General features: G+C 45.4%; 1 protein-coding gene across 1 annotated transcript in view; it reads right to left on the bottom strand.

Moving 5' to 3' along the window:
• The window catches only part of POLN (DNA polymerase nu), a 2,689,548-nt gene that overhangs the window by 915,866 nt on the left and 1,755,235 nt on the right, over window positions 1-18,447 (bottom strand). The window contains exon 20 of the mRNA XM_078678603.1: window positions 13,586-13,651. Within this exon, the coding sequence (XP_078534729.1) occupies window positions 13,586-13,651 (66 nt within the window). The remainder of the gene's footprint in view (window positions 1-13,585; window positions 13,652-18,447) is intronic.

Genomic DNA, 18,447 nt, shown 5'->3' with positions numbered 1-18,447 from the left:
TCGGCCGTTTCCGATCGGTAAAGGGCCATGGAGATGTAGGGGCACATTTTCGGTAATTTTACCGATTCGTTATCATTACCGAATAGGTAAATTTACCGAGTCGGTAATATTTACCGATTCGGTAATGATAACGATTCGGTAAAATTACCGAAAATGTGATGTAGGTAGCCTATGTTCCGGCAGCACATGGCTTACAGAATCGGTATTTTACCATGGAATACAAATCCATGGTAAAAAACCGATTCCTGTGTACATGCACATCTGTGCATGTACACATGTGCCATGTGACAGACAGACGTGCCCTTAGGGCATGTCTGTGTGCCACATTGCACACATGGCCGTTTTGGGGGTGCTAGAGGGTGTCAAAGTGACACCCCCTGCACCCTTGTGAATTCCTTAAATACCGATTGGGTAAATACCGAATCGGTAATGCCTAATCATTCCTATGGGCTTCAAAGCCCATAGGAAAGAATGGGCATTACCGATTCGGTATTTACCCAATCGGTAATTAATGAATTGTTAAGGATTCGGTAACGAATCCAGATGTTGGGACCTACATCCCATTTACCGATTTTAAAATACCGAATCGGTAAGATTCGGTATTTCAAAATCGGTAAATGGGATTTACCTACATCGGGCCCATAGTCTTTTGTCCCTGAGACTTCAGCAGGAGGCACGCACAAATTCAAGCCCTTGGAGAATATTCTGTAGGATGATGAACGTCCTTAAAACGTTCCTTCTCCTTTTCCTTGGCAATAAAGAAACCACTACAGGCCAACCAAGCAAACAGCACACTGGCAGAGGGGCAGTCCAAACTCATGCAGCTTCCTTGGTTCTTCTCCTTGGCAAAAGATTACTTGTTCCCAGAAGTGTACTAAAGTTCTTGGGTCTGAGTCCCAATATTTATACCTTAAAATCCTTTGTTCTCTGAAGGCAGAGAGGCCTCTGCCTAGTCCAAATCAGTTCCTGAGCACTCTGTTTACAGGACTCCTTCTTTCCTTTCACAGTGCAGGGCAGAAACATCAGACGCCCCACAAGAGGTGGAGCAAGCATTAAGCATTATGGAGGGAAAGCACAGCCCTGGAGCACTTTGTTGACATGATTCCTTCTCTTCTTTCACAGTGCAGGGCAGAGACATCAGCCACACCCCAGAGGGTGGAGCCAGCATTGTGGAGGGAAGGCACAGCCCTATTTAGGTCCCAGGTGCAATTCCTCCCTCCCATCTAGATGCACATCTCCCGATTCACCACTGGGCTGACTCATTCTGTCTCCTGGAATCCCCCAGCCCCGTCACTCAAACTCCAGACAAGGAATACACAACCTAGCAGAGGCAGGCTTTGGATAGTTAGACTAGAAAATACCTACTTTCTAAAAGTGGTATTTTCAAGCACAGAATGTTAAAACGAACTTTACTAAAATATGAATTTTATCATTCTGAGTGCAGGCATACTAAATTCGAATTTCTGCCATGTTCCCTGAGTCAGTTAGGATTATAAAATGTAATAATCTAACTGCCCATTCTGGCCTATGGAGAACAGGTAGCCTTGCAATAGTGAAAACCAAAAATGGTTGTAATTCACTTTTAGGACATGCTACACACACCAGGGCACGTCCTACCTTATACTTACAATGCACCCTGCCCTTGGGCCTACCTTAGGGGTGTCTGATATGAAAAAAGGGAATGTTTATGGATTGGAAAGTGGGTGCACTGGCCAAGTCGACATGGCAGTCACCGACTGCACACATGCCTTGCAATGGCAAGTCTTAGACACCCTTTACAGCTGCTTCTGTGGGTGGCGCAACCAGTGCTGCAAGCCCACCAGCAGAATTTGATTTACAAGCCCTGGGCACACATGGTGCACTGTACTAGAATCTGACAAGTGAATCAAATAACCCAATCATAGAATCACTAATTAGTACATCAATTTAACATAGGGAGCACTTGCACTGTGGCACTGAATAACAGTGGCACAGTGCCCAAAGCATATAACCAGCAAAAACATATCAAAAACAGAGGAGGCAATCTGACACAATGGAAGGGAGACTCACGCCAATGATGCCAGGTCTAACAATAGAGGACAGAGTCCAAACGACTGGGAGGTAACCAGGTGGCACAGGAAAACAATACCAGCCCTGGTTGAAGGTTCTTGCTGAAGTACAGTGTGAAGAAAACAGCAGCTGTGAAGCCCAGGCGACATTGCAGAAGAGCAGGAGCAGTTCAAGAGCTGTCCCACACCAGTCAACAAGTGCAGGAAGGTCAGGGGCCGGCAGGACCACCAACAAGCCTTGGCAAACGCAAACAAGATGAAAAGATGCAGACCAGCAAGGTCTGAGGGACTAGCCCAACCTGGGTAAACCAGGACGGGCCCTCAGCACGTTGGAGAGCCAGCTGGAATTGATGGAGCCCCCTTGAGGACCCTATGGAAGCAGGCACAGGAAGTCGCAAGGAAGCCCCAGTAGAACACAGAAGAAGAGGTCCCACGATGCAAGCTATGCAGGCAGGACAACATGCTTGGAGTCATGCAGTGCTTGGGGCTCGAAGATCTTCCTTGAAGAAAGCCAACAAGCTTTGGTGACAACAACCAGAAGCGATGGATAGGGAGGCAGCTACCGCTAGTTGGAGAGGGATTACAGTCTCCAAACTTGCAGGGAAGACTGGTCAGGCCTATGAGAACGAACTCTTCACCACCTGTGTTGCATGGCCAGAAGATTGTCAGTGGGACACAAGGATCAGCAGCCCAGTCTTCGTCGCTAAAGGGCCTGTGGATGCAGGAAAGTGACTCCTTCACTTCAAGGGATATTCCTTCTAGCTTGGACACAGGCTGAGTCTTTGGTGACTCGGAGGATGCACAGCCACGGAGTTGCAGATCTCGAGGAAGTGCAGGGACAGAGATGCAGCAGGAATCTTCCTACTGGGAGCAGTCTTCTCCTAGGTCCTAGCTTAAGAACAGTAGAGCTCCAGTGTCCACCAGCAGGAGCTTTAGAAGACAGCAGTCAGTTCCAGAGGTTCTAAGAACCTACCTTAGGGGAGCCCTTAACCAACCCCAGAAAAGGAAAGAACCTCTTCTGTGGCAACCCACCTATCTGAAGGGGTCTTCGTAGCTACTCAGATGTCCTAGCCAGTCAGATACTCCCAGGGGTCCAGATTCAACATGGCAAAATCAAGGAGCCACCTGGAGGAGCTCTGGGGCACCTCCCAGGGGAGGGGTTGGTCAGGGCGGGTGGTCACTCCCTTGTCCTGTGTGTAGTTTTGCACCAGAGCGGGAGCCAAGGGCTCCTGTACTGGGGGAAACTGGTTTATGCAAGGAGGGTACCAAATGAACAAGTTACTTAACTTCGGTAATGCTTTTTCTGGTAGATACAGTATCTGCCTGTGAATATCCCCTGCGCAGCAGCCAATCGGAAACTTTTGTAGCTCTCCACCCCGGTGAGGTCATGGACGACGTCGCAGAGGGTACGACTCCGCTCGCGACCCCGCTGACGTCACTGGATCCATAATAGGGCCTCTTCGGCGTGATGACGTCAGTTCCGCTTTTTTTTCCGTGCCCCCGAGGCACACGGACGGACCGACATAAACAGTAATAATATACATAGTACACAGCATTCAAAACAGCACACACAGTGTGAAATCAATGCAATATGCATGAACATATAAATACATCTATTTTAAAATGTTAAAGAAATATACACTTAGTAGGTATAGAAGAGTGGACAACAGGGAGGCGGGTGGGTCAGTGAGGAATCCACAGGCAGATACTGTATCTACCAGAAAAAGCGTTACCGAAGGTAAGTAACTTGTTCTTCTGATAGATACATATGCCAGTGGATTCCTAACCTTGTGAATAGAATACCACAGCAGTCCCCACTCCCGGAGGAGGGTGTCCACTCTGCTATACCAAGAAATCTTGGAGGACAGAGCGCGCAAAGTGGCCATCCCTCCTCACCTCGGTATCCAAGCAGTAATGCTTCGCGAAAGTGTGGAGGGAGGCCCAAGTCGCGGCTCTACAAATATCCTCAACAGGTACGCCCCTAGATAAAGCAGACGTTGATGACTTCGCTCTAGTAGAGTGAGCCCTTATACCCTCAGGAAGTTCCTTACCAGCAAGGGCGTAGCAGATCTTTATACACAGGATTATCCATCTCGACAGAGTGCGCTTCTGCACTGCTTTTCCTCTTTTACAGCCAGCAAATCCAACAAAAAGCTGGTCATCCACACAATAGTCTTTAGTCCTATCGAGGTAGAAACTCACTGCCCTCTTAGGGTCTAGACGGTGAAGCCACTCCTCCTCCTTGGAAGGGTGAGGGGGAGGATAAAAGGTAGGGAGGGTAATGGACTGCCCCAGATGGAAGGGAGTTACCACCTTAGGCAGAAAAGCAGCCCTGGTCCTAAGTACCATTCTCTCCGCATGAAAGGTCAGGAATGAGGGTTTCGAACTTAGAGCTTGAAGCTCACTTACCTTTGTTGCCGAGGTAATTGCTACAAGAAAAACAGTCTTGAAAGACAAAAGTCTCATGGGACACTTGTGTAAAGGTTCAAAGGGTGAACCCATCAAGTAAGTGAAGACAAGATTCAAGTCCCATTGAGGCCTAATAAATGGAGTTGGAGGGAATTTGTTGGTAAGACCTTTTATAAAACGCAAAACAATAGGTGACTGAAATAAAGACGGCTGGTCCGGCAAACAAAGGAATGCGACAAGGCCGACAAATAGCCATTTACAGTTGCAACAGCAAAACCCTGCTGGGCCAAAGAAAGAGCAAATTTAAGAATGTTGGACAAACGAGCCCTCAGGGGGTCAATAGACTTCTCTCCACACCAGGAAACAAATTTGGACCATCTATAGGAATAGATCGACTTGGTGGAGTCATGCCTAGCCGATAATATGACATCCACCACATCATATGGGAGAGAAAATGAATTTAGGTTGCCCCGTTCAATCTCCAGGCATGAAGGTGTAAGGTCTGAAGGTGGGGGTGTAGAACCTGCCCCTCCATCTGAGAGAGGAGATCTGCCCTGAGAGGGAGACGGAGGGGAGGGCGCGAGGAGAGGTGGAGAAGATCTGTGTACCACACCCTTCTTGGCCAATCCAGGGCGATCAATATAACTTGGGCCTGGTCTTGGCGAATCTTCCGAGGAACCCGAGGAATCAAGGGTATGGGGGAAACGCGTAAAGGAGTTGCGAGTCCCAACTCAACTGAAACGTGTCCCCCAAGGCTCCCTGCATCGGATACTGGAGGCTGCAGAATGACAGGCAGTGGGCGTTCTCGTGAGTGGCGAACAGGTCCACCCGAGGAGGTACCCACATCCGAAAGACGTGACGAACCACCTCCGGATGAAGCCTCCACTCGTGGTCGGCTGAGAACTGCCGACTGAGACTGTCTGCACAACCGTTCAGAACTCCGGCCAGATGATTTACCATCAGACAAATCTGGTGGTCCTGAGCCCAGGACCAGAGACGCAGAGCTTCTCTGCAGAGAAGATGGGATCCCACTCCTCCCTGCTTGTTGATATACCACATCGCGGTTGTGTTGTCCGTCAGGACCTGAACTGACAGACCGCGAAGGGAAGGGAGGAAGGCCTTGAGTGTCAAACGAATCGCCCTTAACTCCAGAAGGTTGATTTGAAGCAACCTTTCCTCTGGAGACCAAAGACCCTTGATCTCCAGGTCCCCCAGATGAGCACCCCACCCTAGGGTGGATGCATCCGTTATCACCGTAGCAACTGATGGAGACAGATGATAGGGCTTTACTTGAGACAAATTGCCCTCCACGCTCCACTAAGACAGATCCGCTGCAGTTTCTCTGGAGATCCTCACAGACTCCCTGAGATCCCCGTTGTGCTGATACCACTGCCTGCGGAGACCCCACTGGAGTGCCCTCATGTGCCAGCGTGCATGGTTGACCAGGAGAATACAGGAAGCAAACAGACCGAGCAAGCGAAGGACCTTCAGGACTGGAACAACCGCTCCATTGTAAAATAAGGGAATCATTTCCTGTATGTCGTGAATCCTTTGAGGAGGAGGGAATGCACGACATACAGTTGTGTCCAGTACCGCACCTATGAACAGGTTGCGCTGGGAGGGCACCAGGTGAGACTTGGGTACATTTATCGAAAAACCCAATCTGTTCAACAACTGAGTTGTCTCTTGCAGATGATATAGTACCTTCTCTGGAGACTCTGCTTTGATCAGCCAGTCGTCCAGATAGGGGAAAACCGGTATCCCCGACCTTCTGAGATGTGCTGCCATCACTGCCATCACCTTGGTAAAGACTCGAGGTGCAGTAGTAATTCCAAACGGAAGGACCGCAAACTGGAAGTGCTGCAAACCCACCGTGAAGCGGAGATACTTCATGTGCAACTCCAGGATCGGAATATGAAAATAAGCCGTCCTGCAAGTCGAGCGACACCATCCAGTCTTCTTCCAACAGCGCTTGAAGAACCTGCGCAAGGGTGAGTATCTTGAACTTTTCTTGTTTCAGATAAAGGTTCAAGATCCTGAGATCCAGGATTGGACGCAACCTGCCATCCTTCTTGGGAACCTAGAAATACCGGGAGTAGCATCCCTGACCCCTCTCTTGCTCTGGAACCACGTCTATCGCACCTTTCTTTAACAAGGTCAGAACTTCCTCCTGTAGGAGACGGAGATGTTCTTCTGAGCAAGCCCCTTGGCAAGGAGGGTAATTTGGAGGAAATTCCCGAAAGGGAAGAGCATACCCATTTGCCACAAGATTGAGAACCCATTGGTCTGTAGTGACCGATTCCCAATCCTGCAGAAAATGGGTAAGCCGACCCCCCACAGGACCAATATGATTGAGAATGGGGAATCTAGGGCTGCTTTGCTGCGGTGATAGGGGGTGAGGTAGAAGAAGAGGAGGAGGGTTGACGACCTCGTGGACGACCTCTGCCTTTTCCCCTATAGGACTTGTACAGCGTGTTCTGTTGTTGCTGTTGCTGCTGTCGAGGCTGTCCTTGCGGACGAAAGGACGACTTTCCAAATCCTCTATATCTTCTGAAAGATCCTCTAGATTGAGTTTGTAAGCCAAGTGATCTTGCTGTGGCCTTAAAATCTTTTAATCTCTCAAGAGCGGCATCCGCCTTCTTACCAAAGAGTCCCGTACCATCGAATGGTAAGTCTAACAGAGTAGCTTGAACATCATCAGAAAAGTCTGAGGACTTCAACCAAGCCGCCCTTCTCGTAGCTACTGCAGAGCCCCTTATCCTTGCCACTGAGTCTGCCGTATCTAGGTCGCTCTGAATAACTTGACGAGCAGCAGCCTGGGTATCATCCAAAACTTCCTGAAAAATTTTTCTATCTTCATCAGACAGTTTTGGCAGCAACTGCCTAGAAGAATCCATCAAGGCATGGATCTATCTTCCCATCAAGCAGGTAGCATTTGTGGATTTTAGCGCCATGCTTGCAGAAGAGAATACCTTTTTTGGCAGACTGGTCAATGCGCTTTGAATCCCTGTCAGCCGGAACCTGATGAAAATCCCCTGAAGATTTCTTTGAACAGGCCGCCTGCACTACTAGGCTCTCAGGCGAAGGATGAGGCGACAAAAACTCTGGATCTTCAGGTGCCACCCTATACCTCCGTGCCACTGTCCTGGAGACCACAGGAGCAGACAAAGGTTTCTTCCAAACCTCCAACACTGGTTCCAAAATTGCCTCATTAAATGGTAATAGAGGTTCAGACACAGATGAGGGAGAATGTAACACCTCAGTCAGAAGATTGGATTTAAACTCTGTAGAAGGCAGAGTAATGTTCAAGAATTCCGCAGCTTTTCTCACCACCATATGATAGGGAGCTGCATCCTAAGAGGGAGCATCCAGGCCAGGAGAAAAATCCCACTCAGGTGAGACATCAAGGCCACTTGCGTCATTTAAGTCCGCAAAATAGTCCTCTGATTCAGGAAGTTCACCTTCCTCCATCTCTTGCCTATAGCGTTCCTCCTCTACAGCCCTCTGGGCTTCCCTCCTGGAGTGGATCCTGGGGGCTGGAGTCGATGGCTCCACAACTGACTCCGTCAGCCTCGGGATCGGCGTCGAACGCGGATCCGACGGCGCCATAGATTCCAATCGAGGACGACCAGACGGCGCCGGAGAATCTCGACACGGCGCCGGAGAATCTTGATACGGCGTCGGGGCTCTCGGCGCCGGAAAGTTCCAAGACGGCGTCGCTGGCATAAAGGGCATAAACGGAGCCTGGGGATAGGTTTGGGGAACACCCAAATTAAATGCAAAAGGACCCATGGGACCCGCAGGTGCACCAGTGAACCGAATCCGAGGGAGCCGGGGTCGGACATCGAGAGACCTCGACTTCGGGAGTCACAACCTTCACTGGTGAAGCTGGATTCGAAGGCAATGGAACGACGTCATCTCTGCGACGCCGAGGAGAATATGACTTCGGCGCCCATTCTTTATCAGAGTGGCGCCTTGAAGAATGCTTCTTCTTCTTATGCTTCCTCGACTTCGAATGCCCCGAAGCCGACTTCGAACCTGACCTGGATTCGGATCGAGACCTCGACCTCAACCTCGATCTTGATCTTGATTTTCTTTTACTCGCCTTCTTCTCTTTTTTCTTCATCTTGGCCATAGATAATTTTGCCTCCCTTTCCTTCAATGCCTTCGGGTTCATCTTCCTACAGCACGCACATTCTTCGACGTCGTGATCGGAAGATAAGCACCAAACACAGTCCTGATGTGGGTCAGTAATAGACATTTGCTTCCCGCACTCTCTACAGGGCTTAAAACCTGACTTTCTTCCCGACATTTTAGAAAGGAAACAAGAAGAATAGACGAGAACACTAGAAACTACAATGTAACTACGGAGAGTCCCAAATAACCGTTGGCGTCGACGGCGACTGACGTCATCACGCTGACGAGGCCCTATTATGGATCCAGTGACGTCAGCGGGGTCGCGAGCGGAGTCGTATTCTCTGTGACGTCGTCCATGACCTCGCCGGCGTGGAGAGCTACAAAAGCTTCCGATTGGCTGCTGCGCAGGGGATATTCACAAGGTGAGGAATCCACTGGCAGATGTATCTATCAGAAGTGCCCTTCAATGCGGTCTGGTGGTGTTCAGAAGCACTCCCACCCTACCTAACTCCAAAGAGAGGTGGTCACACCTCTGAGTAGCAGGAAATCCTTTGTTCAGCTTCCCCTGCACAAGTTAGGCTCATCAGCAAGGAGGCAGAAAAGTGTCTGAAGACGGCAGCAGCGCGGGCTTGCAGGCAGACCCTGAAAAGCTACACAGGTAGGTATTGAGGGGTCCTCTAAGGAGCACCCCCAGTACATGGTATCATGCCACTAACATCAGAATCTTTGTGGTGGTATGATTCCAACATGCTTGTTACCAAACATGCTCACGTTCGGGCAGCCATTATGTAGTTAGACCTCTTGACTTTGAGAGGGTCTACTACATACCTTATAATGGCTGTCCCACACTTACAAAGCCTAGAAAATGGAGTCCGGGGTTTGTAGGGGTACCTATGCTCATGCAGGCGTACCAACACACTTAGAACCATGCACTCTGCCCTTGGGCTGAAGGGCCTATCTTAGGGGTGACTTATAGGTTTTAAGTGCATGACTGGGATAGAAGAACAACCTTATATCTAAAGGGAAGTGTGCCTGCACCTTGTCCTGCAGAGTGCAATGGCAGCTCTGCAGACACAGTTTGGTATACCAATGCCCTGGACACCTCAGTACCATATACTAGGGACTTATAATGGTACCACAGTAGACCAAATTGGGGAGTGTACAAAGTACTTACCAGCAAATTTAGGAGCAAGAGCACAGCCACTGGGGTCCTGATTAGCAGGATCCCAGTGAACGAGTCAAAACAGACTGATACCAGGTATAAAGTGGGGGTTTCTATGTCAGAAAGATCATACTTTCCTGCAAGTAACACACCAGTTGTGCCCATGCAAGCGATGTGGATAAGTGTACAGCGTGACACACTACATATGAAAAATTATTTTTCTCAAAACATTTCACTAAGGCAGTAATTTGACAATTCCCATTGATGGCAGCCTCCTAGAAATCAGGTTTGGCCTTGGGCATGGCCGAGCTGGGCCCAGGACCAGGCACCTAGGTGCAGGGGGCACACAATGAACTACCTAACTGACTACTTGAATTAATTTTTTTATTATGGGCTGCCAGCGTTATTTATGTTCTCAATAAATCTTCCTGCTCTCTTCGTTTGTCTCCCTGTCACTCATGTATCACCCACCTCCCCCACGGCGTCTCACCTCCATTTAAGCACCTGAATAGGTTGTTCAGGTGTAGGGAAGGAGAGGGAAATGTGTGTTAACAGACTGGTCACTGTTATGGTAATTACCCGGGAACTGACTGACCTGTGAACCAAAAACGCCCTCCTATAAGACTATCTGCTATAGCTAGGGGGAATACAAGGTCAGGAGGAGTGACGTTGGCATGGCACCGATCTTTCAGAACTCTCAACATTGCCGTTTCTCAACCAGCACCGCTCCACAACATCTACTGATAGTCTGATGACGGTGATGGTTATAAGTAGAATAGCAGCAATGAATATTTAACTCATGCATTAAAGAATGATTAATATTTATGTAGCACAGGGATGTATGTCAGTACACCGCGATCTAAAAGATCGCGGTACTTGACAACGCGGGCATTACAACGCAAGTCGTTACAACGACTTGCGTTGGAGGTGCGCAGATTTTGGAATCTTATAATTTTATATTCCAACACCAGTCCACGTAACAGTAGGGAAGGTGTTGGAATATAAAATTACAACATTCCTTGCCCAACAGCGCCACCCAGCGCAAGCCGTAGTAACGACTTGCGTTGTAATGGCAGCGTTCAAAAGGCACTGCGGTGTAAACACCGCGTTCTAAACCATGTTTCCCGTAACGGGATGTATGTCAGTACACCGCGATCTAAAAGATCGCGGTACTTGACAACGCGGGCATTACAACGCAAGTCGTTACAACGACTTGCGTTGGAGGTGCGCAGATTTTGGAATCTTATAATTTTATATTCCAACACCAGTCCACGTAACAGTAGGGAAGGTGTTGGAATATAAAATTACAACATTCCTTGCCCAACAGCGCCACCCAGCGCAAGCCGTAGTAACGACTTGCGTTGTAATGGCAGCGTTCAAAAGGCACTGCGGTGTAAACACCGCGTTCTAAACCATGTTTCCCGTAACGACGAGGTGGAGGATTCGAAGGGGGTACCACATTTGGTTTCACCCAGGGCTATTTATGAGCAAAGGCCAGCCCTGCTGGAAATATATTGCAAAGAGAAAGACGTGATAGTGAAAACAGCAAACTGTACAGTCCATATGCTGCACCCTTATCATACAGTGGAGGTTACACCTGAGATAAGAAAGAACAAGGTTAACCTTCAGCTGATGCGGGGGTCCTTCAGGAAGCAGGGATAGGTGAGCAGTGTTCAAATTTCAAATGAATCATACATTTAAGTTGGATATACTATAACCGTAAGAGCTAGACTATTAATGGAAGATCACATAATTGCATCTGAGCTAAGCATAGTTGTAATTTATGTTGCTCTTGTCACCTCAGTAGGATTTCGCCTCTAGGTCCCGACCTGATCTCTTTTGCCCTGCTGTTCTACTCCAATACTCATTTGGCTGCTTGAACTTATGATGCCTAGAGGTTCGATCTAGGTATCCTGGCAGATCATATGCTATAAAAGACCTGCTAGTGTATGTATTGATCTCATAATTCCAATTAGAGGGAACATATTTCATGGGGTCACATTTTCTACTGTTTTAATTCATTTGTCGGACTGATGAAGCATGGACTTCCAAAAGGAATTTAGGAACAGTTGGGACTCCATTACGAGGTTCTTTTTAATTCTGATGGATCGCGTAACTGCTATTAATGGCCCCACTGGAACTGCGAGATCTGGAGTAAAATAGCAGATTTACAGCTAGATTCATCATTGGAAAATGGGCTCGCAAAGGGCCAGATTCTGAGAATCTGGCCCTTTGCGAGCGCAATTTTTGCATTTGGGATTCATCATCCCAAATGCAAAAATCGCTAATAGCGAAATTGCATATTTGCGAGGAATTGCATTTAAGGAATCTCTATTTGAGATTCCTTAAATGCAATTCATTAACCATTTTTTATTTGCGAATTCGCGGTAAATAGCGAAAACTTAGAAAAATGCACTTTAGTGCATTTTTCTAAGTGGTATGTTACACACACACATGTCCTTTGGACATGTGTGTGCGCAACATCTGGCTACATTTGGTTTTCAGGGGTGCTACAGGGTGTCCTTTGGACGCCCCTGGCACCCTTGAAATCGCATACTTATTTGCGATTAGCAAATTGCTAATCGCAAATAAGGAATGACTCCCCATTCATTCCTATGGGCCTTTGGGCCCATAGGAATGAATGGGGAGTCATTCCTTATTTGCGATTAGCAATTTGCTAATCGCAAATAAGGAAGCTGTAGGATTCGCAAAATACATTGCGATTTGTACATGATTCCCGTTTTGCGAGTCTGTAATAGCGATTCCTTAACAATCGCTATTACAGACTCGCAAAACTGCTATTAATGGCCCCACTGGAACTGCGAGATCTGGAGTTAAATAGCAGATTTACAGCTAGATTCATCATTGGAAAATGGGCTCGCAAAGGGCCAGATTCTGAGAATCTGGCCCTTTGCAAGCGCAATTTTTGCATTTGGGATTCATCATCCCAAATGCAAAAATCGCTAATAGCAAAATTGCATATTTGCGAGGAATTGCATTTAAGGAATCTCTATTTGAGATTCCTTAAATGCAATTCATTAACCATTTTTTATTTGCAAATTCGCGGTAAATAGCGAAAACTTAGAAAAATGCACTTTAGTGCATTTTTCTAAGTGGTATGTTACACACACACATGTCCTTTGGACATGTGTGTGCGCAACATCTGGCTACATTTGCTTTTTAGGGGTGCTACAGGGTGTCCTTTGGACGCCCCTGGCACCCTTGAAATCGCATCCTTATCTGCGATTAGCAAATTGCTAATCGCAAATAAGGAATGACTCCCCATTCATTCCTACGGGCCTTTGGGCGATTAGCAATTTGCTAATCGCAAATAAGGAAGCTGTAGGATTCGCAAAATACATTGAGATTTGTACATGATTCCCGTTTTGCGAGTCTGTAATAGCGATTCCTTAACAATCGCTATTACAGACTCGCAAAACGGGACTTTGATGAATCTAGCTGTAAGTACATTTCAATCAGGGACTCTGGCTGATGAAAGCAACCGAAATCTTGACGTTAAACTCTGTTGGAGAAAGATAAATTACTGGGGAAACCACATTTTTAAGGTAAACCTCTGGGCTCTAGTATTCATCATTAACTCTGTCCGTAGAGATAACACTACTCCCGGTATTGGTAACATGGAGGTGGGAGGATGTGGGAGTAAAGTTGGGACCCTCATAGTTAAAGTCCCTTGATGGGTAAACGAATGGTTCAATACAAATCCTGTCTATAGAATGTTGAAATGTATCAGTCACAGCTAGCGTTTAGAGAAAGAGATGTTTATCTATACATACATCATTGGTAATATTTAGAAAATACATTAACTTACTGGATGATTAGCAGACAATCTGCCACTCACAGTTCCTGTCTGATTCCATGAAGACGACACGTATCCCTTCAAATGGTAAAAATGTGACATTTATGTAACAAATACATGAGCAAAATTCATACAAAAATAATTTGATAACAAAGAAGACAATATGCTATTTAATAATTTGCTGTAAATGTCTTATTTCTTAATATATATGTATCCCTGTGTCCGCGTATATGGCCTAATAAAAAGTACTAAATACATGTAGGGCAGGGATGACACCTAGAAAGACTGTAGATGTCTATATTGATCGAATTTTTATATATACTTCGTTCTAATCCCCTTTTACTATTGTAGACATGTTTTTCTACAAACCATAACCCACGAAAGGTGTTCCACCATAGTGGTTAACCAAACTCACAAACCACTGCTATGATGGGCCTCAGTTCCAGTGAGTCACTCGCAGGACTGCCATCCATCCACCATCACAAGTCTAGGGGATTCAAGGGGCCTCATCTACAAAGTGTTTTAATGATCGAAAACCATCAGATTCCGTAAATCTAAATGTTTGCAACCGCTAAAACACTTTTTGAAATGTGCAAAGCAAAATTAACGATTTGAATAAGGCTTTATGAATTATTAAATGGGTTTAGGAAACTATAAAGAATCGGTATTTGTAAGGGGTGTGTTTAGGGCGTCCCCTTCCAAATGTCAATTTTTTATGGTATGCATTAATGTTTTAGGCCCAAAATTAAATCACAAAACACTAATATTTTATTAGCAACTCAAATGAGGTGGTAACCCATTCCCAGAAAGGAAGGGGCCCCTGTAAGCCCTCTTTCCCGTTGTGAATGTTGGCAAAAAAACGTTTTTTAGGAGTAGACAGTGTTCTATGGGGCCACTGCCTGCTTCTAAAAAAAGTTTGTGTAATTTTCTTTTATTTATTTTATGCATTCCATTTTCCTTTACAGAAAATGGGCTGCATTTAAATAAAAAAACAATTCCTTAATTTATAGGCACTTACAAACATGGTGGTCTGCTGACCCCAGCAGGATACCATCCATGTAATGGTGGGCAATCCTAGTGGATCGCAATTTGCAACCGAACCCATGAATATTCATGATGTAGGTCAAATTGCAACCCACTACGATTCTGCATTTTGTGCACAAACCTATCAGTACATAGGTCAGTTTACAACAACAACGAGCATTGGCAAAGCCAATAGGTCTCGCCTATGCAACTGCTATTGGCTTTGCCAATATGTTTTAGCAATGTTATACAACTGAGTGACTGCTGTTCAGCATGGCTAAAAGTTAGTGGGGTAAAAGAGAGTTGCGTGGAGTGCAGTGTAGTAAATTGAAGTACAGTGCTATGGAGTGGAATACAATAGAGTTGAGTCGCATGTAGAGGAGTGAAGTGGAGCGTCATGGAGTAGCGTCCAGTGTCATGGAGGGAGTAGGGTGTCGTACAGTGGAAAGGCATATAGTTGAGTGGCGTGGAGTGGAGTACTGTGTCAGATTTGAATAGAGTGCCGTAGAGAGGAGTTGTATAGAGAGTCATGGAGTGGTGTAGAGCAGAGTGGAGTGGTGTAGAGGGTGTTGGGTAGAGTGTTGTAGAGTATAGTGGCATAGAGTGGAGAAGAGTGTCATAGAGTGGAGTGGAGTAAATTGAAGTAGTGGGTCGCAAAATTGGGTGGAGTAAAGTGGCAAAGAGAGGCATAGAGGGAGTTGTGTAGAGCGTTGGAGAGAGGATTAGTGTTGAAGAATGGCACAGAGTGAAGTAGAGTACTGACGTGTGGCGCAGCATGGCATGGAGGGGCATAGAGTGAAGAAGAGATTCAGTATAGCAGAGTTCAAGGGAGTAGAGCATCATAGAGTGGAATATCGCGGAGTGAAGTTTAGTAGAGTGGAAAATTGTGAGCTAGAGTGAAATGCCGTAAAGTGCATTGTTTTGAGTAAAGCGGTGTAGAATGCATTAGCATAGAGTACAGTGACCTAGAGTAGCATAGAGTGCAGTGTCTGTAGAGTGGTGCAGGGTAGAGTGGAGTAGTGTAGGGTAGAGTGCAGAGATGTAGAGTACAGTGGCATAAAGTGTAGTGGTGTAGAGTGTAGTGGCATAGAGTGCAGTGGTATAAGGTGAAGTGATGCACAGTAGAGCGCAGTGGCATAGTGTGCAGTCATGCAGTGTAGAGTTTCAGAGTGCAGTGTCGTAGAGTGGTGCTGAGTAGAGTGGTGCAGAGAGCAGTGACAGAGTACAGTGGTGCAGAGCAGAACAGAGTGATGTAAAGTGCACTGACTCAGAGTGCAATGGTGTAGAGTGACAGCATGCAGTGGCGTACAGTGCAGTGGCATAGAGTTGAATGTTGTAGAGTATAGTGGAGTAAAGTGCAGCGGTGCAAAGTAGTTAATGTAGGTGCTGTGGCACTGGGTGCAATGATTGTGAACAAAAGTGGTGTAGAGTGCATTGGTGTAGAGTGCAGTGGTTTAGAGTACAGTAGCATAACATAGACTGCAAATATTTTCTAGTTTAAAAGAATGAATTTATTATTACATTACATATAATATTGTGAGTATTTATTATATGTATTTATTATATGTAACTAATATTATAATGTTTTCTTTTTATATATTTAATATATTTTTCTATTTTTTAAAAATATTTATTTATTTTTTATACTTCTCTTAATTTTTAATATATATATATATATATTTTAACTGTTGTAGAGTGAATAGTAATTTTTCCCTCTCTGCTTTCCAACATTTTCCCTACTGTTGCACTCACTGGAGTGGGAATAGTCATTTTTACCCCTCCGCTATCCAACACTTTCTCCACTGTTGCCCTCACTGGACTGGGAATAGTAAAGTGTACCCTTCCGCTATCCAACACTTTCTCTACAGTTGCACTCACTGGAGTTGGAATAGTAATTTTTACCCCTCCACTGTCCAACACTTTCCCTACTGTTCCACTCACTGGAGTGGGAATAGTAATTTGTACCCCTTCGCTATCCACCAGTTTCCCTACTGTCACACTCACTGGAGTTGGAATAGTATTTTCTGCCCCTCTGCTATCCAACACTTTCCCTACTGTTGCTCTCACTGGAGTGGGAATAGTCAATTTTACCCCTCCGCTATCCAACATTTTCTCTACTGTTGCACTGACTGTATTGTGAAATTTAAGTTTCAATAATTTTAATAGCTTAATGTTTTTAAACTTTTAACATAAATTAAAAATAATGGTTTATTAATTGTTTTAAAGTAAATATATATGTATAAATAATTATGTATGTGTGTTTATCTTTTTAATTAAGTTTATTTGTTATATTTTATTAAAATGCATATTAAATTTATTTTATTTTGCTAAAATTAAATGTAATATTTAATACATATTCTTTCATTTTATATTTATATAAAGTCGATATTTTATATATCTATATTTTTGTACATCAATATTTTTTGTCAATATTTTTGTACTTACCTCTTTAAGCATGAGTCGATATTTGTGTTGTCTATATTTTTCAGTCAGTATTTTTTACAACAAAATTTATTACATCAATGTGGTGTCAGTGGACCAGTGTAGAGTGCATTGGCGAAGGGTGCAGTGGTGCATAGTAGAGTGGGGTACAGTACACTGGTATAGAGGTGACTGGTGCAGAGTACAGAGGCGTAGAGTAAAGTGGCATAGAGTGCAGTGGTGCACAGTAGATTAGAGTACCATAGAGTGCGTTGGCATTGAGTGCAGTAGAGTGGCATAGTGTGGTGCAGAGTAGAGTGTAATGGCAGCATTGACTGGTGCAGAGTAGAGTGGTGTAGAGTAGAGTGGCATAGAATATAGTGGCATAGAGTTCAGTGGTAGATTGCAGTACTGCAGAATAGGTAATAATTTGATCAAACTCAGAAGGATGAAAAGTTGAGTGGACCCGCAGGGATTTGAACCTGTAACCACATATTTATTATCTGTTACAGTAAAAGTCGGTGAACAATTTGCAACCACTTTATTGAATCAGTTCTTGGGTGATCAGTTATTTCGAACATCAGCCCACGGATGCCCCAAGGTTGGCAGGAAGGCTGATCCCCCTGTTGATGTTTGCGGACGATACCTTGCTGATATCAAAGACCCAGCAGGGACTTCAAAAGGCCATTAGGGTTTTTGAAGCATTTTGCATTGATCATGGTCTTGTAATTAATACCAGCAAAACTAAATTTATGGTTATGCACAAGCGGAAACACATTAGAGGAAGAGTTATTATGGATGGGGTCCAGCTTGAGCAGACCCAGGTCTTTAAGTACCTTGGTATCAATTTGTCCTACAATCTAGATTGGAAACAGCATATAAATGAACTAGATACAAAACGTGCACAACTCGCAGGAGTTCTCACAAAGGAGCTTTTTTCATCTTATACCAAACCAATTAGACCTGTCCTAAAAATCTACAACGCTAAGGTCGGAGCAGCTGTTCTTTACGGAGCTGAACTCTGGGGGTCCAGTAATCTTACCAAGTTGACGGTAGCACAGAACAAATTTCTCCGCAACATTACTGGGTTACCAATGTCAACCCCATTGATACCTTTAAAGTATGATTTGGGATTTTATAGTTTTAGGGACATAGCCAGGTATAGAATTGTGGCCTACTGGAGAAGGCTATGGGTAACCCCTGAGCTCTCCCAGTATGCCCAAGGCTTCCTGGAGGTGAGAACCCTGGATACTGCTAGTAAGATAGTCTGGATGAAAGAGGCTAAACTTTTATATAGGGCACTGGGTTTACCCCAATTGTGGGATGATCCCCTAAATAGTGTATTTCCACCGAAAAAGACACTTCGTGAACTCTATTGGAGCATGGTGGAGATTAAGTGCTTTAGGAATCATATTGACCGTACCTTTACA

This window comes from Lissotriton helveticus, chromosome 2_2 (genome assembly GCF_964261635.1).
Source record: "Lissotriton helveticus chromosome 2_2, aLisHel1.1, whole genome shotgun sequence".
Taxonomy (NCBI): Eukaryota; Metazoa; Chordata; class Amphibia; order Caudata; family Salamandridae; genus Lissotriton; species Lissotriton helveticus.
This window is presented reverse-complemented; position numbering and strand designations above follow the sequence as displayed.